The following is a 25,156-nucleotide window of genomic DNA, read 5'->3' on the forward strand; positions in this document are numbered from 1 at the left end:
TTAAATTATTCTTATTCAAATTTTATGTATATAGAACTTGAATATATAAATTTAAATAAATATTATCTCATTCATCGGATAGTTAGATAAAATCATTAAATCAAAATATATTTTTTAATTTCTAATTATTTGTTAAAATAATATAAATCCTAATGTAAAAGATAATTTTTGTTTTTTTCATAATTTAAATATTCAATTACTATTTTTTGTTTTCAATTCTCAAATTTCATTTGTTAATTTTTTCTTAAATGGCGACTGAAAATTAAAATTCTAAATTAATATATAAATCTAATTTCTCATTGGTCGAAATATTACTTTTGCTTATGTGGCGTGCGGTGCACGAATTTTTATATACATTTTGTATATAAATATTTTTTTTTGGTGATCTCTTAATTTTTTTCTTGCATTATAAGTTTTAAAATTTTGTATGAAAGTATCATATCATCAGATATTTACATAAAACCATTAACATCAAATAATAATTTATATTTTTTAAATATCAAAATATAATTTTTAGTTTTTAAATAATATAAATCCTAATATCTAAAGATAATTTTTAGTTTTGTAACAAATAAAAATGATAAAATTTAGTGTTCTTAAATAATTAAAATCCTAATAAATTACTATTCGTCGTTTTTACGCAAAAATTTAAAATTTCATTCGTCACTTTTGTTTAGGTGGCGAGTGATTTTTTTAATTCCAAAATAAAATAAAAATCTAATTTTTAATTGGTTGAAAATATACCTTATAAAAAAAAATTATTCATAATTTAAATCTTAAATTACTATTTTTTGTTTTCAATTCTCAAATTTCATTTGTTAATTTTTTGTTAAATGACGACTGAAAATTAAAATTCAAAACTAATATATAAATCTAATTTTTCATTGGTCAAAATATTACTTTTGATTATGCGGCGTGCGATGTACGAATTTTTATATACATTTTGTATATAAATTTTTTTTGGTGATCTCTAATTTTTTTTCTTGCATTATAAGTTTTAAAATTTTGTATGAAAGTATTATATAATTTACATAAAACCATTAACATCAAATGATAATTTATATTTTTTTAAATATCAAAATATAATTTTTAGTTTTTTAAATACTATAAATCCTAATATCTAAAGATAATTTTTAGTTTTGTAACAAATAAAAATGATAAAATTTAGTGTTCTTAAATAATTAAAATCCTAATAAATTACTATTCGTCGTTTTTACCTACGTGGCAAAAATTTAAAATTTCATTCGTCACTTTTGTTTAGGTGGCGAGTGCTTTTTTTAATTCTAAAATAAAATAGAAATCTAATTTTTAATTGGACGAAAATATGCCTATTCTTATGTGGCGCTCCCAATACTCTCTAAAAATGCCTACTTTACAAGGATTTTCTTACAGTTTTGACTTGAGAGAACGCACATGACAATCCATACTACCTATTCTTAAGGTCTCATCCCTCCTATTTTGAGTCGAATGAAAATAAAGAGGCATAAAAACTTATAAGAATATTGCAAATATTATTTGTATATTAAAATCTTATTATTAGATTTGTATATATTCCCTGCATCAAACTCACAATAACAGTGTAATTTAAACTACTCCAATGTTTGTGATAATCAGATAGAAGGATTATTTACATAATTCTTCTAAATCATCGACTGGCCTCACAATTTTTAGGCTTCCTATAAACCAAACCCTGCTATCCTGATCAAACTGTGCTGTTGTCAGGAACCTTCTGAATTTCCAAGTGTTCCTGATGTGCCAAGTCGTAAGTTGTATGGAGACCAAAGAGTACATAGTAGATCAACATTACAGCAGTACAAATGCCAAATCTAATGAAAGCTTCAGCCCTTAATGAACCCATCAGAAACACATTGATGGCGATAGATAAGGATGGAAGCCACGGGACCAAAGGAACACCCCAGACCTTTGATGTACGCTGTTGAGGCAGCTTGAGTGCTATACCCATGGTTGCCAATAACCAACACGGGACTGTTATAGTATACGCTAACCAACCTTTAGGATTTGAACTCCCATAAGCTGCACTACCTATCGAAGCAGCAATGATGATCAGCAATAAACCAATTAGTGTTCTCAGATTTTTGTGACTGGTGACACCTTTCACGTAGTACCTTCTCACGAGGAGTGCTACCGCCATCATCATGAAGATAAACAAAGTGCTGATAGATAACAAGCTTGACAATGTGTCTAAGCTTGAGAAGAATGCAAAGCTGGCACTTAATATGGTTGTTAAGAGTGTGGCATTTATAGGAGTGCCTGTTTTCGGGTGTACAAAAGCAAATACTGGTGGGATCATGTGTGCTCGTGCTATATGAGTCATGTATCGGGCTTGGCCTAGTGATCCCACCAGTAGTACTGTTGTCATTCCCTTTAGTGCACCAAGAGCTACCAGCGGCTTTGCCCACTTCAATCCCACACTCTGGAACGCCAGTGAGTATGCTGCATCAGGGTCTATACTTGAGTAAGGCTGCATCATGCTCAGTGAAAGAGCCATCAAGCAGTATATCACTATGATACAGGACATAGACCCGAGTAATCCTATTGGTATATCTACTGCTGGGTTTCTTGTTTCCTCGGCCAGGTTGGCTATTGTATCGAATCCACCATAAGCAAAGTAGATGATTGCAGCTGCCTGAAAGATCCCTTTTACTCCATAGGGAAGAAATGGGGTCATATTTGATGTTTTTCCGTGTAAAAGTCCTGCAATGATCACAAAGAATATCACAGCAGTGTTTATTGCTGATGCAATCCAGTTAAAGATGGAAGTTTTCCGAGTACTGATGATAGCGATTGTAGACGAAATTATAAGAACTCCAACTGCAATAGGATCCAACATGTTGAACCCTTGAGAAAGATCAGTATGAATCCTTAAAGAATTCGGCTGAAGATTCAACAAAGTTGTGAAATAAGAGGTCCAACCTCTTGCAACTGCTGCACTCCCAACAATTCCTTCTAACAGAATGTTACCTGCTGCTACGAATGCAGCAAAATCTCCCAATTCTATTCTCAGATAAGCAAATGAACCACCTGCGACGGGAATCTCTACCGCGAATTCTGTATAGCAGAACACAGAAAGCATTGCTGAGAAACCTGAAACCAAATAAGACATGACAATAGCAGGTCCAGCATCATCATGGGCTTCTTTGCCTGTAAGAACAAATATTCCTGCACCGATCACTGATCCAAACCCGAACCAGATTAAATCCCACCAATTCAGGCAACGCTTCATATCGTTCTTACTCTGCTGTCGAATATCACCAAGCTCATTCGCATCATTTGAACGACTCATAAGACGGTCTGTGAACCGGTGGCACGTCTGCGAGACTGCAGATCTGTAGGCACTCCAGTTTTTAAAGGACTCTCCTGGGAAAAAATCAGTCTTACTCATTTTCCAGTAACTTGGTGGGTTTGCAGTGTCAGATTCACTTAGATTAGCCACTTTTTCTAAGTAAGAATGTTCTTTTGGCAACAATGAAATAAGGAGTTGTAGAATTAGTAGTAGTACGCAGTTGTTGACTTTAAAGTTTTTGGACTATAAGTTTGTGAACCAGATTCATTTGCATTTTAGCAACATCATATCAAGATAAGGGTATATTTTTCTTTGATTGCATATCAAGTTAATCTTTTCTTGAATTTAAGAAATTATCACATTGTCAATTAAGGACTTAAGGTCTGTGTCCTGTATGTGTAATCAATTTCTGGCACTGTTCATTTGTTTGGTCCTTTTATTCATTGCCATGTGCTTCAGTACAATAAGAATTTGGAAGGGGAAGTTAATTCCATCACCTACTTTTACAAGGAATTAATTTTAATCAGCAAGTCTATAAATAAAAAATTTATTACTCCCTCCCAAATCACTCTGAATCCATACTGCTTTAAATCAACAAAAGGCAACATTTTTAGAAGCATATAGAGGGTTGCAATGATATCATATTATCATCAAGTTTTGTTTCAAAAAAAAATAAAAATATTATCAACTTTTAACCAATTTTTTAATTAATTAATAAATAAAAGGAAAAATTAGAAAAAATAATCTCAACTTTCATCAATTTTGTTATAATAATCCCAATTTTGGATTATTTTGGAATAATCCGAACTTTAGGGGGTCTTCATTTTCTAATTTGAGATTATTTTTTCTAATTTTTCCTAAATAAAATAATATCTCTGTATATTAAGGGTTTTATTTCTTTTTAGTTGCATCACTTTCATATATTGAAAGTTTTAAATTAACTAATGATCACCTAGTTATAATTTATACTAAATATAAGCCCTTGCGATGCACGGTTTTTAAATATTTTATTTTGTATATTTTTTTTGTAATTTCTTAATATTTTTTGTTTTTATATTTTATTCTATTATTTTAACATTAATTTAAGGTAAAATATTTTGTTAAGTTTTAAATTATTCTTATTCAAATTTTACTTATATAGAACTTGAATTTATAAATTGAAATAAATATTATCTCATTCATCGGCTATTTAGATAAAATCATTAAATCAAAATATATTTTTTAATTTCTAATTATTTATTAAAATAATATAAATCCTAATGTAAAAGATAATATAAAAGATAACTTTTGTTTTTTTTCAATTTTCAAATTTCATTTGTTAATTTTTTCTTAAATGGCGACTGAAAATTTAAATTCTAAATTAATATATAAATCTAATTTTTCATTGGTCGAAATATTACTTTTGCTTATGTGGCGTGCGATGCACGAATTTTTATATACATTTTGTATATAAATAATTTTTTTGGTGATCTCTTAATTTTTTTCTTGCATTATAAGTTTTAAAATTTTGTATGAAAATATCATATCATTAGATATTTATATAGAACCATTAACATCAAATGATAATTTATATTTTTTAAATATCAAAATATAAATTTTAGTTTTTTAAATAATATAAACCCTAATATCTAAAGATAATTTTTAGTTTTGTAACAAATAAAAATGATAAAATTTAGTGTTCTTAAATAATTAAAATCCTAATAAATTACTATTCGTCATTTTTACCTACGTGGAAAAAATTTAAAATTTCATTCGTCATTTTGTTTAAGTGGCGAGTGATTTTTTTAATTCTAAAATAAAGTAGAAATCTAATTTTTAATTGGTCGAAAATATACCTTTGTATATAAATAATTTTTTTGGTGATCTCTTAATTTTTTTTCTTGCATTATAAGTTTTAAAATTTTGTATGAAAATATCATATCATTAGATATTTACATAAAACCATTAACATCAAATGATAATTTATATTTTTTAAATATCAAAATATAATTTTTAGTTTTTTAAACAATATAAATCCTAATATCTAAAGATAATTTTTAGTTTTGTAACAAATAAAAATGATAAAATTTAGTGTTCTTAAATAATTAAAATCCTAATAAATTACTATTCGTCGTTTTTACCTACGTGGCAAAAATTTAAAATTTCATTCGTCACTTTTGTTTAAGTGGTGAGTGATTTTTTAATTCTAAAATAAAATAGAAATCTAATTTTTAATTGGTCGAAAATATACCTTTCATATGTGGCGCTCCCAATGCTCTCCAAAAATGCCCATGCGATGCACGATTTTTAAATATTTCATTTTGTATAAAATATTTTTTTGTAATTCTTAATATTTTTTGTTTTTATGGTAAAAAATTTTGTTAAGTTTTAAATTATTCTTATTCAAATTTTACGTATATAGAACTTGAATTTATAAATTGAAATAAATATTATCTCAATCATCGGATAGTTAGATAAAATCATTAAATCAAAATATATTTTTTAATTTCTAATTATTTGTTAAAATAATATAAATCCTAATGTAAAAGATAATAAAAAAGATAATTTTTGTTCTTTTTTTCATAATTTATTTTTCATAATTTAAAGCTTAAATTACTAATTTTTTTTGTTTTCAATTCTCAAATTTCATTTGTTAATTTTTTCTTAAATAGCGATGAAAATTTAAATTCTAAATTAATATATAATTCTAATTTTTCATTGGTTGAAATTTTTTTTTGCTTATGTGGCGTGCGATGCACGAATTTTTATATTCTTTTTTTATATAAATATGTTTTTGGTGATCTCTTAATTTTTTTTCTTGTATTATAATTTTAAAATTTTGTATGAAAATATTATGTCTTTTAACCAATTAACATCAAATGATAATTTATATTTTTTAAATATCAAAATATAATTTTTATTTTTTTAAATAATATAAATCCTTATATATAAAGATAATTGTTAGTTTTGTAACAAATAAAAATGAAAAAATTTAGTGTTCTTAAATAATTAAAATCTTAATAAATTACTATTCGTCGTTTTTACCTACGTGGCAAAAATTTAAAATTTCATTCGTCACTTTTGTTTAGCTGGCGAGTGATTTTTTTAATTCTTAAATAAAATAGAAATTTAATGTTTAATTGGTCAAAAATATACCTTATCTTATGTGGCGCTCCCAATGCTCTCCAAAAATGCCTACTTTATTTATATATATTAGATTAGTAGCATAATTTTTTTGTGCGGTTGACCATGTTGTGTGACCGCTCATAATACCGACGAAGTAACACATATAACATTGGCCAAATAATCTTTTAAGTTATAAAATTGAGCGAGTAACCCTATAACATTGGTCAAGTAATCCTTCCATTTTTTTCAAGTGCTTTATTGGGACAATTTGCAGTATTTATTTAACTTACTTTAACCAATGTTTGTGAATTATTCATAAAAAAAAAAAAAAAAAAAAAAAATTGCGGTATTTGTTGAAATTGTCTCAATTATAATTTAGTAGATTATTAAAATTTAATGGTTGTAATTTATAGTCATTGATAATTTAAACTATTATTATAAATAAAAAAAATATATATCTGCATGACTGCATGTGTGTCAAATTTAATGGAGCACCTCATAAAAATAAAAATAAAAATAAAAAATAAAAAAGGGAAGTAGGCTAATAGCATTTATTTAGAAAATAAAAGGGCTAAGTATGTGTAAAAAAGAAAAATACAACAGTACAACTTGTATAACACGTTTAGGTCAAGTTTTGCAGTAGCAGGCCAAAATTTTCCTAAAGATTCGTCAGGCAATTGCAGAATTATGGTGAGGAAGAAGGGTGGGAGAGGAAGGCCATCATCAATCTAGATCGAGTGGAAACACTGCAATTTCATCAAGTGTAATTTTTCATCATCGACTAATTAATTAATTATACTTCTAATATAATGTGTATAATCTTATGTATGTATTTGGTTTTTAAAAAAAAAATCTTATGTTTTTTTAATTTTGTTTAATTAAGGGTCTTTGTTACACCACGTAGAAGAAGATACCGCATTACATTTAGTGGTTAATAATTAACGCTATATACCTCATTCACATTTGAGAGTAACCATAGGGTTTTTAGGGTTTTTTGCAATCATTAATCAAGTTTTCAAAAAACATACACACCAAAAAAAAAAAAAAAAAACCTATTACTTATTGGAAAATTGCACTTGTCGAAAGTTACATATTTGATCTGATAATGTACACATCTTATATCCCGTGTTTTGACAAAAATTCACCATACACCTCTAATGACAAGATGAGTGAAATTTGGTTAATTATGCATCAAAATCATACCTTAGATCTCTCCCACCATCCCCGAAATCACTCATCTCTTTTCTCTAACCCCCGAAACCACTCTAAACCTCTATAACCAATTAACCATATCCATATGATTGATTTTGAGGATGAGAAAAGGAAATTTGAGGTGGTTTCGGGAGTGGGAAAAAGGAATGTGAGTGGTTTTAGGGGTGGGGAAAATGTATTTAGGGTGATTTCGGGTCATAATTAAATCTAATGATTGACGAAGTTAACAATCAATAGTCAACATTTAACAAGAAAATTTAAGAGGTTTATATGATGGATAGACAAAAAACTCAGGGGCATATGGTGTAAAAACCGCCAATTAATACATCAATTGAGACTAAATGGAGTATTCTATGGAGAAACTTCTAAGGCATATTATTTTACACTTACTTCACTTTCTTTAATTCTCTAAAATAATACTTCATTCCTCCATTTCTATTTAGTTGATGCGTTTGATTTAGGCACATATATTAAGGAGAGGAAAGAGAGTGAGTGAAAATGAAAAGGCAAGTGGGGTAACTTGTAAATGCAAGGTAAAAAAGTTACCCTAAAAGAAAACGTGTCAACTAAAAAAACTTCCTAAAAAGGAATACGTGTTAACTAAAAAGAAACGGAGGTAGTATATGCGAACACTTTATTATGAATGAGACGGAGGGAGTAGGGTTCAATGGTGCAATTCTATAATGCAGTGGGTAAATAATTCTATAATATAGTAGCTAGGGTTTTATGGTGCAATTCTATATTTTCCTAATTTTTTAAAATAATTTTTTAAAAAGTTTTAATAGTTTGTGTTCCTTAAATTAAAGGAAGTTGAATAAATTTTTTTCCTCAAGGTTTGAAAGAGATGAGAGTCATGAGACAAATGAAAGGAAAAATAAACGCTGCATAAATGTTTTAATCCTCGGACATCGTGGCAAGTTATCATGTTTGGTCTGTATTGTAGCTTCCACGACTTTGAATTTTTTTTTGTCCATACAAAAGGAGCACAAAGAACATCGTCTACAAAGAAGTTTTCTCAAACTTACCCTCTGTGTAATAGTCATATCTTTTTTTAAAACCCAAATTTTACAAATATTTTTTATTATAAGCAAAACACAATATTTTTATAAAAGCATACCACAAGGCTATGTAAGCAGCCAAAGCAAGTGCAAACCAGTACCAAAACAAGCAAGAAGCAGGAAATGAGAACTCACTCTCTTGTCAAAGGAAAGACCTTTGTCTGCCACAGAAGAGCATGCCAAAACTTGGAACCGCGTCTTCTTTAAATTCACACATCTATAATTCAAACCCCTGGGTAATGCAACGCGAGGAACAATGGAATTTCGTATACAATGAGGGGAGGAAATTGCCATTGATGAACTACAGAGGAAATCACAAGTTTCTTTGTTAGCATTTAGAAATTAGCAATGGGGTTGTGACTCTTGTGAGTACAATAACAAATAAACCGATTACAAATACAAATTTCAATCAATTTCTTCATCTAGATACACCCATGAAGCCAAAATTAACAGCCAACTAATCAAAACTCAATACATTCACAAACTAATCGACTAAACTACACACATTGAGTTAAACTCTTCAAATCATAGGTCAATTTCATGCTACTAATCAAACATTGAATGGTCATAAACAAAAGGCTGCTACAAAATGGCAACCAAATTGAACTCAATTGTCAAATTAAGCTCCAAAAATCACATAAAAAACTTCTAGCATAAGAATATCAACAAAATGACCCTTTCTAAACTTTCATAATTTCAGCAATCACAATCAATAATTCAATAATCCAACATAATATATAAAACCCCAAATTGACTATACTGACAAATAAATCAACGATAAACCCTAGATTTTGCAATTGAAAATTGATGATTAAAAATGAATCTTACTTGAGATGAATCAATGGAGGAGAGATATATCAAAAGCCGCTTGGAGGGATAACTGGGAATATGCTTCAATGGAGAAGAGAGAGAGAGGAGCAGCGTAACAGTGAGTGAAAAGATCCAAATGAAGATACAGGAGGAAGACTCATCACTCATGACACCAACTCAACATGGCAATAAGGTCGAGAGTTCGAACCTCAGTGCCCTCACAATCACACTTTTCACACTATTCATCATGGGTACTTTTTTAGAATTGATTTTCCTTATAAATATCGAGTTGTTATGAAGTTCGGAGTATAATTTTTACTTATTGATGATACAAGTACTACATTAAAAACGAGTATTAATTTTATTGCAAATACTCAATCTACATAAGACATTTACTTGTATTTTGAATGCCTTATTTTGCAATGGTATTCTATAAGTTTAAGACTATAATATCTCTCGCATATATGGAAGGGGATAATTTAACTGATATCAATATTGTGTGTGGGTGGTCGAGCCAATATTGTGCAAGGCCTTTTTTGTCTGTCCATGTATTTACTTAAAAATTATACACCCAAGTGGCAAATGTTACAGGGGACTACATTGCTTCTTTTGGCTATGTTTAATTTTATTTCTTACTTTATTTTTTGAAAAACAAATTAAGTCATGATCATAAGTTCTTCAACGTATCCTACCTTTTTCCAAAGGAAAACCAATTATTAGTGTTTTATTATTATTAGTATTATTATTATTGAAAGAGCACTTAAGTGTTACGAAGTAGATAGTAGTATTATTTCAAGAAAATATAGTGACCATATTATAATTCAGGCCGTAAAACTTGAATTTCTTATGAGAATATATATATGATCGTGCATGTAATCTAATCAATTCTCATTTAGTCTTTTAATTTTGATTTGAAACTTTAAGAAAGGGTAATATAATAATATCATACAAAAAAATTTACAAGAGGAAAATTTTTGATTTGTTGCACTTAAAGTTTAGCATCCGTTTTTGTAATATGTTGCAGATAGTGCGAAACAGAGGTTGGAGGTAGTATATTTTTTGAAAGAAGAAAGGGATAGCCTTTTCAAATCTACCCGAAAAACCGAAAACCCGAAAAACCGATCCGTAACCGTTCCGAAAATTAGGGTAACCAATTAATTAAAATAATCAATACAAGTGTTTCCATCCAAAAAAAATTATCCAAACAAATTAACAATAATAATAATAATACAAAATAATAATAGTAATCATAATAATATTTCAAAAAATAATAAAAAAAATATATAAACTAACCCGATGTACATGGAAATATGGATTGGAATACAAAATATTAAATAAGATCAACAATAAAAAATATGATAAAATTTATGTAAAAAAGATAATATTTATTGTATTTCCTTATAAATAGACATAAAACTATTTCATAATACATGCATCAACAATTAACCACACAATACGTAAAAATAATAATCATTGGTTTAATATCAAACCTACATGGCTTTACAATACCCTTCGCAAAACCTATATGGTGAGAATATCCAACAACGCCAACCACAACTCAACATGATGAGGGATGCAATGGAAAACGAAGATACTGCGAGGACCGAAGACGGGAAAAGAAAAATCTTGCCACCAACATTCTTCGGAGACATAAGATACATGTACCAGAATTATATAAAAAGAATAGACACTACATACTACACACTTGAGATGGAAAAGGAGAATAGAGTAATTTTGCCGGCATCATTCACGGGAGGACCAAGATTCATACACCACAATTACATAAGCAAAATATACTCTCCATAGAGGAGATGAAGATAAAATCCGTCTAAAACTAGCAATTTATTTCTAATTATGTTATTAATAAAAAGTAGTATTTAATAAGTTGAAATAATTATATTTTTTCTTTGTAAAGAATTGCAATATTATATCGACTAAATTAATAATTCATCTCTTCATTATTTTTAATGTATTTGATGAATAAATATTGAAGAAATAATAATAAAAATAAAAAGCTATAAATAAACCCGTGCATCTCATACTTAAAAATAATAATACAAAAAGTAAAAATACTAAAATAATAATAATAATAATAATAATAATAATAATCTATAAACTAACCCGTGCATCGCTGCTGAGGAACTCGAAGAGATTTTTTTTGGTAACATTGGGAGAAATCAGATATGAAATAGAAATTTTTTTAAAAAAAAACAAAAAACAAAAAAAACAATCAAAATTAATGATAAATAGTATACATGTTTATAATATTTTCATTATTAATTTTAATAATTAAAAAATTCTTACAAATAAAACATACATTATTTGCTAAATAAAAAAGTAGCAAAAAGGTAAAATAACATACATACAAAGACTTAAATTAACATAGATATAAGCCCGTGCGATGCACGGTTTATAAATATTTCAATTTGTATATTTTTTTGTAATTTCTTAATATTTTTTTGTTTTTATTTTCTATTCTATTATTTTAACATTAATTTAAGGTAAAATATTTTGTTAAGTTTTATATTATTCTTATTCAAATTTTACGTACATAGAACTTGAATTTATAAATTGAAATAAATATTATCTCATTCATCGGATAGTTAGATAAAATCATTAAATCAAAATATATTTTTTAATTTCTAATTATTTGTTAAAATAATATAAATCCTAATGTAAAAGATAATATAAAAGATAATTTTGTTTTTTTCATAATTTAAATCTTATATTACTATTTTTTGTTTTCAATTCTTAAATTTCATTTGTTAATTTTTTCTTAAATGGCGACTGAAAATTAAAATTCTAAATTAATATATAAATCTAATTTTTCATTGGTCGAAATATTAATTTTGTTTATGTGGCGTGCGATGCACGAATTTATATATACATTTTGTATATAAATATTTTTTTGGTGATCTCTTAATTTTTTTCTTGCATTATAAGTTTTAAAATTTTGTATGAAAGTATCATATCATCAGATATTTACATAAAACCATTAACATCAAATGATAATTTATATTTTTTAAATATCAAAATATAATTTTTAGTTTTATAAATAATATAAATCCTAATATCTAAAGATAATTTTTAGTTTTGTAACAAATAAAAATGATAAAATTTAGTGTAAAGATAATTTTTAGTTTTGTAACAAATAAAAATGATAAAATTTAGTGTTCTTAAATAATTAAAATCCTAATAAATAACTATTCGTCGTTTTTACCTACGTGGCAAAAATTTAAAATTTCATTCGTCACTTTTTTTTTGTGGCGAGTGATTTATTTAATTCTAAAATAAAATAGAAATCTAATTTTTAATTGGTCGAAAATATACCTTTTCTTATGTGACGCTCTCAATGCTCTTCAAAAATGCCTCCTTTATTTATAATCTTATGATTATTTACTAAAAGAAAAGTTGTAAAGTTAAAGCAAAAGTCAAACACATTAGGGCTTGTTTGGCATCAGTTTTGGTTTTCAGTTTTCTGTTTTTTTTTAAAACCAAAAACCAAAAACAGGAAACAAGAAAAAGGTGTTTTCACTTTTTTGTTTTCAGTTTTCCAAATAATTATAATTTTAATAATTTTATATATTTTTTGATTCATTATGGGACACATATCATATATTTTAGAAACCAAAAAACAGAAAACCACAACAATGCCAAACGAACCCTTAGAAAGTAGTTTATGTACATCAATGAATATGTTTTTTTGAAACTACTCCTTATGTAGGCAAGAGATCTCATAATTCTACCGTTTTTGGTTTAAATATAGGCCCAAAAGACATATAAGAATTGATCTTACATATTACCATAATTATTGTACTCACCGTAAGACCTATATAAGATAGCAAAAAAGCCCCATAGCTCCATTATGTCCATTAACGTCAATTTTCATATGGTGCACCTACTAGGCTAGGAGCACTTAAAATGTGCTCCATCACCGGAGAAAACTCAAGACACTTGCTCGTATAAAAGCGGCATATTACTCTTGCACACTTGATCATGTCTAACATGTATTGTAAGAAAATCACGTTAGATACTTCCATGCGCAACTAATAATTTATGTATTATATAATATAATAGAACTGAATATTCATGACTAAAAAAGTTTATCTCAAAGTATTACATAAAGGTAATTACAAAAAAATAATGATATACTCAACCATGTATATTTAGCCTTGTAGGCATTGATCGATTTATATTATGAAACTCGTCACCCTTTTAACAAATTGAAATTTGCTTATGAATCTAAACAAGAGATTTATCATATAAAATGAATGAAAACATGGATATAAAGTTTATTTACATTGCTACAATAATCAAACCTCCTAATGGCAATAAAACTTATTCATATACACCATTATATATCATTGTTCTTAACAAAACAATTTTTTATCCTCAAATTAGAACTCAAAATCATCCTGATTTGGCTTAGGAGATGTCAAAAGAGCAGTTTAAAGCCTCAACCTATCTTCTCCAAGAGAAGAAGTCCGCGACAATGGCCTTCTAGGCCTAATAAAAGACAACGAAGTTAGTGTCAATCGATGCTTATACCTTCTCCAAGCTAACTGAATCGCGACAGCAGCCCAAGTCCTCCATCCAGGGGAGTAATACCTTGCACTCCTCTTAACCTTTTCGTTAACAAATGTGTAACGAAAATGTTGTGTTACGTACTTAACATCTTCGGCTTCTAGTCCAAATGCTTCGGTTGTTTCAAGGGTGACTAGTGTCGATGATGAAGGTGGTAATCGTTCGATAAATGGCCTTCTTAGACACCATGACAATAATTCATCTCCGCTGAAGTTACCAGGGCCTAACATACAACAACTTTTTACGCCGTCTCTAAGAAATTGGCTGCTTTGAAGATGACCTCGGACTATAAATAACATTCTTCGTACTGGATCACCCTCTTTGGTTATCTATAGGAAGAAAAATTCAAATTTGAAGTTCAATTTTCATAAAAGTGGACCATAATTGGGCCTTCATTTCTTGGTTGTTATAGACCATAATTCGTGTAATTTGCAATAATATTTTTGAAACTACTAGTGAAACACCTTAATGCATGTTTTTTCTTTGCACATGAAGCAAAAGATTGTAATCGCAAAATGAATGAATATTTACTTACCGTTTCTCCCTTAGTGAACACAAGGGACTTGACACGGTCACATATGTTCTCTAAAACTAGGTTGTCCATATGCTGAAATAACGGCACCTATATAAGGAGTACAGAGTATAAGTCAAGTTAAACAAGTCTTGAATTAAAAAGTGGACAGGAATTCAGACTTTGAGTTAAAGTTGGAATAAATTATCTCGTCTCAACACTGATAACCAAAATAAATTGAATTATAGACGATTTATGTAAAAAAAACATGACACGATAATAAAGTTCTACAAAGTACATAGTCATGAAAATGTTTTTTATTTAAAGTTATACCTGTTTAACTAAATCGAGGCAAAGATGGTACTTGATGTCCCTCCTAAGGCCTTCAGGAAGGTTTCGGATCATCTCACATTCATCAACCCCTCGCATGGCAGCCCAACGTTGCCATTCATAGTTACGGACTCTTTGCTTCAATTTATAAGGCAATTTCCTCTTTTTCATCCACCATTCTATGTTTCTCATTCGAAGCTGCATTGCTTGCTTCTTTGATGTTGTTGCATGCAAGAACACCTACATTTTATTTAACAATAGCAAATTAATTATAGGGCTTACTTATGTTAATAACTAGATAATGCCCGAGCCATGCTCGATTTCTAAAATTAAAATGGAAAAGTAATTGAAGTATAGAAGTCTCTATATATATGTAAGTCAATTGTCAACCCATAAATAAATAAATAATGAAGTTTGTTAATTAACTAATTTGAAGTGCGTAAAAAGATGTGCATAACTATAAATAATGATAATCAATGTGTTTAATGTGTGCTTGGTCACAATGTGTGGCCGAATGGGCGAATGACACACACCAAGACACTGAGGAGGTAAACTCGATCGATCGAGTAACCCCTAATCAACCGATTAATCCCTGACCGAACGAGTGACCCATGACTAAGTAGCCCCTAACCGAGTAACTCCTGACCGACTGAATTAACCCTAAGTAAGTAACCTCAATCATACGGTGTGATCAACAATATATGAAACTTTGTGTTGAATAATAATGATCCTACGAAAATTAATAATTATGTAAAAATCTAAAATAAATAAATAATCAAATAAATAAATAAAGCAAAGTTTAGGAGGGAAAATTCCAAAAAAAAAAAAAAAAAGGTTTTGCTTTAGTATTGAATTATAGATTATAGATTGGCTCCACATCATCTATGAATTGTTGTAATTTTTATTTACCTCATTTGTTCCATATAAAATAATTGTATATGTAAACTTTATTCACTATTCATGTGATTCATCCTTTTTAAATATTTGCTCCACTTTTCTTTTACGGCCGTTTTTAAATGCTTGCTCTATTTCCTTATTTGGAAAGTTTTTATAATATTTAATTCATTTCTCTCAACTAGTGGACTCAATTTATTACTTTTAGATTCTCTTTTCTCCAACTTACCGATTAACCTCACTATCTCTATATTTTATTACTTCTCCAATTTCTCCTAAAACTCCGCGCATAGAGAACTAGAGCCAGTATTTAAAACGGAGGGAGTATTAACTTTGACTATGGTCATTTATCATGTAAAATATTGCTAAATAGATATTGATATAATGTTTAATAATATCATTTTTTTTCTTTGTTTTACAAATGTTTACAAATGCAAGTGTGTCAAGCTTAAATGTGTCAATTATTATGGAACGGGGGTACTGTAGTGTATAAATACCAATTATAAAAGTGTACTCTGTATAATATTGAGCTTATGACTTGCTTTATTCATCAGCTCAAAATACATAAAAAATAAAAAATAAAAAATAAAAAAACTAAATCAATAAATTAATAAATAAAAAAAACCTACTTTTTCATTATTTTCATCAAGAATATGTTCTATTTTACCTAAATTTCACTATGCCTCAAAAAAAAAAAAAAAAAAAAAAAAAAAAAAAAAAAAAAACTGTTTCTAATAAATTTGTGTTGTTTTCACTTTTCTAAATCAATACTTTCCTTTTTAGGACTAATAAATAACTTCTTATATGAGGTGAATTGAATGCAATTCAGGATAGAATTCTCTAAAATTACTTCATACCTACAATCATTACTAATAGAGTTTCAAATGATTTCTACTCAAATAATTCACTTATACTTCAAAAATTGTAATCAATTGCTAACAAGAAAAACTGAGTAAGATAATCCATACATGCATTTAACAACAACTTTTATCTTTTTCTTGTTGGTGAGTAACCACTTTTATCTAACTTTCAAGAAGTAAATCATAAGAAGTAATTAAAAATTAAGTTACCTTGATATTACCAATTAACATGGTGACTAGAAGAAGTCCAGTAGTTAAGACAATGATTACAAAGAGAGATTCTAGCCATTCTGCTGTGCTTTCTAAATTTCCAAATGTGCTGCATAAAAACAATAACAAAATGACAAAATTAAACATATATTATAAAGTCATTCATGGCAGTCCATTCAGTCATATTATGATCAAAACATTTTTTTTTAAATATGGTCCTACTATAACATGTAGCATGTTTTTGAACAGCATAAAAAAAATTCATCAGCACATAAGAATTTTTTTCAATTATTAAAAAAACCTATTTTGGCTTAAGGTAGAATTTCAAATTCAAATCTTTTTTCATGGACCCAAATATTACCAATGCTTTGTTGATTTCAGGCAATTTGTATATTTGTAGCTATAAATGGCTTCATGAAAATTCGACATAAACAGTTTGTGGACAAATAAGTGGATTAATTGTCAAAAGATTTGTAGTTTGAAAGAAAATGAATTTTGTTAGTATATACTTTGAAAGAAATTGAATTTTGTTAGTATGTACTTTGAAAGAAATTGAATTTTGTAATTTAATCTACTAGGGAGTAGGGTAGCTCACTTCTCGAGAAAAACCTAATTTTGCATATCCTAATTATTGTAAATTTGTAACTATTTTGCAAATTAGGAGGGTGTTTATCAGTCCAAAATCAAATCAGACTAGAATCATTAAAATTAAATCCAAATTTGTTTTGTGATTGAATAATCATATCAAAGGCCGAGTTGGTTTCTAAGTAGTTCAGTTCACAAAATATGTAATCTCTTAATTTGAGGTGTCACCGTACCATAGGATCGAACAATGACATGAAGACTATCCATATATAGCATGATAGAATATATGGACAACATACGTACCATACCACATGAGATGAGATGCTATTCACACTTTTCTGAAAAAATACTATCACAAGTCCATAACTACTTTGGGATTGGATTGTTTAAGGGTGTCAAACATTACTCAAGAGTGACTCACTCTATACTAGTTGCCAAACTAATTAAGTTAGTGACATAATACTGTTTTTATATGTTAGTATATAGTTTAGACTTTAATAATTCATGTCTAGCTAGCACATTTTATCACACAATACTTAGAGGCATGCATAAAATGTTTTTTGTTGGAATGTAGTTTAGACATCAAATCACACCCTTTTAAAATAAGTTAAACTAATTGTGCAAACACTCAAATTTCCTATTCTCATACGTTTATTTTCAGTTCAGCTATTTTCTTCTCTTATAAAATATTCATTTCAGTTCAGTTCAGTTAAGTTCAGCTCAGCAATTCAGCTGAGTTCAATGAGAACATGCCTTAGTCAATTAATTCACACTTACATGAATTTATATTAAGACTTTAATTGAGCATATATTATAAGGATATTTGCATAAATAATAAGGGAAGATGAAGGAAAATAATTAAGAAGAGTTACCTCATAGTCATAAGCCCCCAAAAAATAGGCATAAGTATCTTTTCAAAGCGATTGTTATTGCTAACAAGGTAAATAACCCATTTGTAAGCTCCATATTCATAGTTATTGTAACTCTCCAAGCAATTAGACCTTGCTGTTCTATTAGAAGCCCAAAAATTACGACCGTGATCTTTGATCAAGGCTTTATAACCATAGTAGATAGGCTCTTGGGAAGCTAGCATTTTCGCGCTACACCCGTGCATTTTACTACATTCGTCTTTTAAACACTCGGTTACCCTTTGGAACCCTAGCAAGTACCAACATGCTCCTGCTGCCTGAAATATGGTCAAGTTATTCAAACATAATTAAGTCTCCGATCCCTTTGTCTTGATGACTGTAAACCTCAACTAGGAATTGCATGCTTATATAACACGACTCGTAACAACATCTAGCTAGCCCTATCTATTAGAAATCAAGCTCGGTTCATAATTAGCCAAGCTTGATCTTATGAGCTCCAACTTAGAAAATACAATCCAAAGTTAAAATGATACTTTTTAAAGTCATTATACAAGTATGTTTTCTTTCACTAGTTACCAAGGTCTTGAATTAGAGACAAGTTTTCTGAGCTAGGAGATAAAGTTTGGTAAAGAGCTTTTAGCTTATTTTGTCCAATTAAATGTTTGACCAGTAAAAAAAGCTTATTTGGGTGCTTGGTAAATAGCTTATTAAAAAAGCTTTTTGGGCTCAAAAAGCTATTTTAGAAAAAGCTCATTATAAGAGCTTTTTAAAATTAGCTTATTGAACATTGAGCTTTTTGGCTCTTAAATAAAATAAAACAGCTAACCTTTAACAACTATTTACTTCCAACCAGCTAATATAACCAGCTAGTCAAATCAACTAATACAATCAACTATATCAATCAGCTACCCTAGTCAAACCAACTAATATAACCAGCTAGTCAAATCAACTAATACAATCAGCTATATTAATCAGCTACCAGATAATTACCAAACAGGGCCTAATATGTCGAAAGTATAGAACTTTTAACATAAAATTACAATTATATGATCGAATTTTTACTCATGAAATCCGTACAATTTAACACTATTTAAACCTAGCAGGCTAGCACACTTTTGGTACTTGGCCTACGTGCATTACTTTCGAATCACTTTCACAGTATTTATCCTAATAATGCAAAGTTACATGATGAATATTTCTTCAACATGTAACATGGATTTTCTGTATTTCTTATAGGCAATAATGTACTGTTTTCCTTTAACTATGTCTATGATCATCACTTGCTCGAATTCGGACCGCTGTTAACTATGGTATATTGGTATACAACTTGTTCATTCATGTGTTCAAAAGATGAATTATTCTAGACAAAAACTGACTTGTACACAAAGTACGTACATAAAAAGGAATGATCGATGTTAGATAGCATTGCTTCAACAAAGGAAGCTAACTAATGGAGGAAAAACTTACATGTGATGCGACGAAATAGACAATCATGTTAAGGGCAAATCCCCACCAGATTGTACCAAAAACATAGCCTGAGAATTTTTGCATTCGACGAAGGAGGCAAACTGAGTGATAGATCTTTGGAAGATATTGGAATAGGAACATGATCAACAATACTGTTATTCATTTGTTGATCCTCTTCTTACCAAAAATGGGATTACTAGCCATAATACAATCTGCAAAGGATAAATGGTGTAAACGATGTTAGAATCGTGGCTCCCTAATTATGTTAATCATAATTAAGCAATAATCATTATAAGGAAATATGTAGTACATTTAAGGCAAGAAACAATAATAAAGTGACACAACACACTTAGACTTTATGTGAAAACCCGAGAACCAAGAGAAAAAACCACACGATTGCACTAGTACTTTTAATGATATGTTTGATGAGATGATAAACCTAACTTTAAGCTATTTTCAAATATCTTATTGGCAGCCTAACATCTCATCTGATAATTTAGAGCCTACTAGAATCTAACTATTCTGAATTCAAGCTAGGTTAGGCTATGATTGGGAGGAAATCTCTCCCAACATATGTTGCGTTCGCTCAAACCTAAGATCGACCTCAAATCAATTCAAGGTGGAACAATTGTTAGCTGATCTAAGCATTTGTTGATTACATACGCAACTTAAATCAATGGATATTGGATAACCTAAATGGAATAGTTTTGGCTCAAAGTCTACAAATTATATCATTGACCTTTGTGATTTGTGACAGTTGTAATACAAAAAATACATTTAATGCGCAAATGAGTAGGGACAAATCTTAAAATTTTATTTCGTATGTTTTAGCTTGTTATATATATCTACAATTGGTTTATTCTCCTGCTTTTTTTGTACAATTTTGTTAGTTCGTACTTGGACAGATAGAATGTTTTTACAAGAACTGAAATGGAGAATTGAATGAAAGAGGTGAAGACAAACATATAATTCCATCATTCACTTCATTAAGAAGATTTGTTGGTGACTGATCATATTCTTTGTCTTCCACTTCATCTTAACACAACCTAGCTAGTTGTCTTTTTTGAGGGCATTGCGTGCTACACGTTGTCAAAGCAACTAAGCAAGTAAAGAAAAAGGTCGAAATACTATTTGTAAACTTTAAACACCATGTGTTATTGGTTGATATTCATGTTAGCAAAACCCTAATATTCCCCTCGTTCTGTTTATCTTCGGTCTCTTTCATTTATAAAGTAATCTGAGAAACTTTGACCATGACTATTATTTATTATTTTATATAAGAAAAACATATTGTTATATTAGTCTTTGGGCAATCCAGAATAGTAGTTTTAAAATATTAGTTTCCAATTATTCTTCTTGCTACATATAATATATATAATATAATTATTAAAGATAATATTGCTCAAAGTAATGCTTTGAGGATTTCAAAGGGATCTCCAATACATTAAATACTTTCTTATGTAATTATATTAACAATAATTGAATTTCAAAATTCTGTTTTGTACTGTCAAATAATAATTTGCATAGGATATAGTTTGTAGTAAAGGCGGAAAAAGAACATTTTGATATTAATATGAATTGAAGGTATGTAGGCCAAATAAAGAGTGTTAAAAACGGCAGATTTTGAAATTTGATTGTCACATTGTAAGATAATATAAAAATTAGGTTTGAAATATATTCAAATTTTTAGTTTTAGTGGAACTTTCAAGATTTTGCATTATTTTATAAAATACAATTTGATGGAGAAAGTAATATAGAGAAACTTTTGTATGCTTCTTTGGTTGTTATATATCTCATAAATATATACTACCTTCATTTCATGTTTTTTGCAACTTTGGGATATTTTAGATCTCTCATATAATGGCCAAAGTTGCAAAAAACATTAAACGGAGGTAGTATTAATATATACCCCGTAGCTCTTGAATGAATACTGCTTTAAAAACTTAAAACATTACTTTATGATGTGAAACTTATACATCATCTTGTACTCAAATTGAACTTAAGTTTTTCTTATTCTTCATTTCAATTTTAAGAACTCATAAATTCATAAATAACCCAAAAGAAAATCAATTATTAATAACCATTACTTTTCAATCTTTGGCACTCATTATCATCCCAAAGGAAAAACTATCTAGTCTATTGACATTCGAAATTAAATGTTTTAAGTATGATGAAAATATACTTTACATAATTATCACATTAACATATTAACAAAAAATACAAGTTAATTTAACAAGTAGCCATAAACACTCGATAGAAGAACAGGATATGTATATTATTCCTACAATACTCGAGATTTGAGAAGTTATGAGATTTATATTTCGAAGAAAGTAAAAGACATGAATCATTCACGTGTATACTAACTAGTTTATGAGGTCCTATAATTTGCATGCATAAAACAACTCCAACATGCAAGTGTCGTCTCTTACTGAATTATTGTGCTAACTTACAAACCTCTCATATCCGATAGTTTATAGCGTTTCCCCCTAAAAAGCCTTCTTCTCTGAATTCCCAAATTTAAACTTATTCATTTTTTTGTTATACAAACAAATTAGGCATTCAATTTTTTGTCTTATTTTGAAAATCAATTTTACTTTTTTCTTTTATTTTCAAATTGGATCTCCTATTTACTCTTGAAATTGTTTGCATTCAAATTATTCATGATTGAATTTCAAATTATTGTTAGTGTTGCATATTCATATTGTACCTTTGGTTCATACGACACATGGAATATCTGAATTCGCAACATAAAATACTAAGTCAGTCGTATATGTACTGTAGTTTTCTTAAGGATTATTGGAAGTTATGGAGTACATATTATGTGTTTTCTTCTTCGTCTTGTCTTATCAAACAAACACTCTAAAATTTGAATGTCTAAATTAATTTTTTACTTACAAAAATTAAGGGTTTGATTAAAAATGATAAAATGAATCATGTAGTATTAACTAGACTACCTTATCATAGATGACTAATAATGTTTTAAGGTAAATGACCTATTAAACCATCCGAACAAATAATATTTTATGGTAAATGAATTTTTTATACAAATCAATTCTTCGAAACCCAAATAAGAAAGGGATATTTTGAGCATGTTGTATTAAAAAACTATGTTTAACTTAAAATTTGACGCACTTTAATCATTATAACCGAATGAGCTATTATTAAAGCTAATTTAGATACACATGTTTATTTCATTTGCCTTACTTTATTGATGAATACTAATTAATTAAGAAGATTAAGGTAGATATTATGCTTTACATACCTGGGGTAAAGGAAGGATCACATACAAATCAAAGAAGAATCCATATTTAGCTTTAAAATATCCAAGAGCCACCCTACGAGAAAAACTCATGTCACCATTGCCTCCCCTATAAGGCGGTTGCTTGGCCATCTTTAGTTGAAGCCACATGTTCCATACGTGCATCACATCGGTCATGCACCTCAACACGGTGACCATGATCGCGAACCACCCATCGACGAAGAGGCAAAGGTAGGCCTCACTAATCGAGAGTGCATAGAAGAATAGAGGGTCCACAAAAAGGCCAGTGACGCAGACGAGAAGGAATATTCTATTCCATTCTTGCACCCATGTTGCCCTTGGGTCCAAAACTGACCCAAGGGAAAATAAATTACCATGTCCTTGTCCTCGTCCGTGCCCTTTCCCTCCCCATAATAAATTGTGAATGATTTTCCCAAAATTGCTCGAAGTTGTAACTTCTTCACCACCATCTTGATAAAAAATATTATCTCCGAATTCAGTATCATCATCATCCTCCTCCTCTTCCAATTCATCTTCCTCCGAAGTATCATCACTCCTAGCCTCATGCAACCGCGAGACTAAGATAATTTCTTGAGAACTCGTCATTCTATACAAGACACGGACGCACGCACACGTACACACATGCAAACTTCTCTTCTAGGGTTTGGTTAGTTTTGAATAATAATCCCTTTTGAATGGATGAAGAGAAAAAAAAATAGGACTATTGAATTTGAGAATAATGAAAGGTACTGTTTGGGTCCAATTTAGTCCAATTGGGCCTAGGCATTAAATGATCCAATTAAAAGCCCAAGGTCAAGGTTCATCTCTCCAATTGTGCTAAAGTCAAAGATCAGTCCTCAAGGCAAGCCAATTGGGCTAAGGCCCAACTTCTCCATATATGCAAAGGTATAAAAGCCATCAATATTACATTTGTACATTCATTCAAGCAAAGCCTCAAGCAATTAATTCTCTTGCATAGTGTTCTCTTTCTACACACTGTACAGACTTTAGCATCGGAGGGGCCTTCCTCGGCAACACCCCCGAGGCTAGTTTACGTGTGTTTACTGTGCAGGAAACCTTCGGCCCAACATCACTTGGACCGAATCCATTCTTCTCCACTTCATCGGACCTTCGACAAGGTCCCATTGTTTTCACCCGAAATAATTTGGCGCCGTCTGTGGGGAGGACTTTCAAAAATCTTTAAGCCAAATTTCTAACCAAGATCATCTTGCAATTATCTTAGTAGCAATGGCTAAGAACCGCAAGAGCAAAGGCCTCCGTCAAGGAGCAGGCGAAAAGCCTAAAACCCCTACACCATCACCCTCGCCGGACCGGAACTCTCCCAAGGGTGCCAACTCGGGGGGAGGATCATACAGGGAGGATTCCCTTTCTCCCGTAATTCATAACTCTCATCATAGGCCGAGTCACTCTCGGTCTAGCAGAGGTGAGTCCGATCATAGGACACATTCAGTGCCCCAAAGCCAACCATCGACTGTGCGCTCTCATTCCCATACTCGGCCGAGGACCCCTTTGACGGGGCCCAGCTCGGAGGAGGTGGCAAGAGCGCTGGCAGTGCTCATGGAGGCAATGAGGGCACAAAATATGCCACCACCTCGTGATCGAACTCCTCCGCATACCCGGCATCAACGGAGGAAGCTAGACCATGATGGTGGGAAGCTTCCTTCCTTCCGGGAACTGGAAGAGTGGGAAGAGGATACCTGGAAAACTGAAAAAGAGAGGAAAAAGAACCCTCAAATTTTCAAAGGATCCTTAACCTCCCGACCAGAAATGCATAAGAGCAGCAGCTCAGCTTCTCGGCCAGAATCTACTCACCGAGAACAACCTGAGATTGTTCGCCGAAGCGTCCTCGACCGACTCGGCGGCAAGGAACCGAGCGTGCACAGTCGCCTCTCGGTCCCTACGGCCGAGGCCCAGACTTCCCAGCCAGGGACGAAAACCACTCCTACCTCTCTAAGAGGGCGGAGCGCGGTCCCTTCGGCCAGGAACAAGGGCAAGGTCGTTATGCTACCCGCCAGTTCGCCATTCGAGCAATGGATACTGGAAGAGCACGTGCCCACGGTTAAAATACCGTCGCACA

The 25,156-nt window shown here is 30.2% G+C and overlaps 1 protein-coding gene and 1 pseudogene across 2 annotated transcripts; both read right to left on the minus strand.

The window, feature by feature from the left end:
- Positions 1 to 1,502: 1,502 nt before the first annotated feature.
- On the minus strand, positions 1,503 to 9,711 carry LOC110723678 (cationic amino acid transporter 5). 2 transcript variants are annotated; one of them, XM_021903022.1, is made up of 3 exons: positions 9,508 to 9,711; positions 8,815 to 8,980; positions 1,503 to 3,378 (listed from the first exon to the last, which is right to left on the minus strand). In XM_021903022.1, the coding sequence occupies exon 3, from the start codon at positions 3,302 to 3,304 to the stop codon at positions 1,703 to 1,705; it is 1,602 nt and encodes a 533-aa protein (XP_021758714.1). In that variant the 5' UTR covers positions 3,305 to 3,378; positions 8,815 to 8,980; positions 9,508 to 9,711; the 3' UTR covers positions 1,503 to 1,702. The 2 variants fall into 2 exon arrangements, with proteins under 2 accessions (XP_021758714.1, XP_021758713.1); XM_021903021.1 differs by lacking the exons at positions 8,815 to 8,980; positions 9,508 to 9,711 and having other exon boundaries at positions 1,503 to 4,003.
- A 4,064-nt stretch (positions 9,712 to 13,775) lies between these two features.
- On the minus strand, positions 13,776 to 23,664 carry LOC110723543 (annotated as a pseudogene).
- Between the last annotated feature and the right edge of the window lie 1,492 nt (positions 23,665 to 25,156).

The sequence above is a fragment of the Chenopodium quinoa genome, unplaced genomic scaffold (assembly GCF_001683475.1).
Source record: "Chenopodium quinoa cultivar QQ74 unplaced genomic scaffold, ASM168347v1, whole genome shotgun sequence".
Classification (NCBI taxonomy): Eukaryota; Viridiplantae; Streptophyta; class Magnoliopsida; order Caryophyllales; family Amaranthaceae; genus Chenopodium; species Chenopodium quinoa.

What these genes read in the sequence shown, in the direction of transcription:
- LOC110723678 (XM_021903021.1), bottom strand. Translation starts at nt 3,403, where the DNA reads ATGAGTAAGACTGATTTTTTCCCAGGAGAGTCCTTTAAAAACTGGAGT.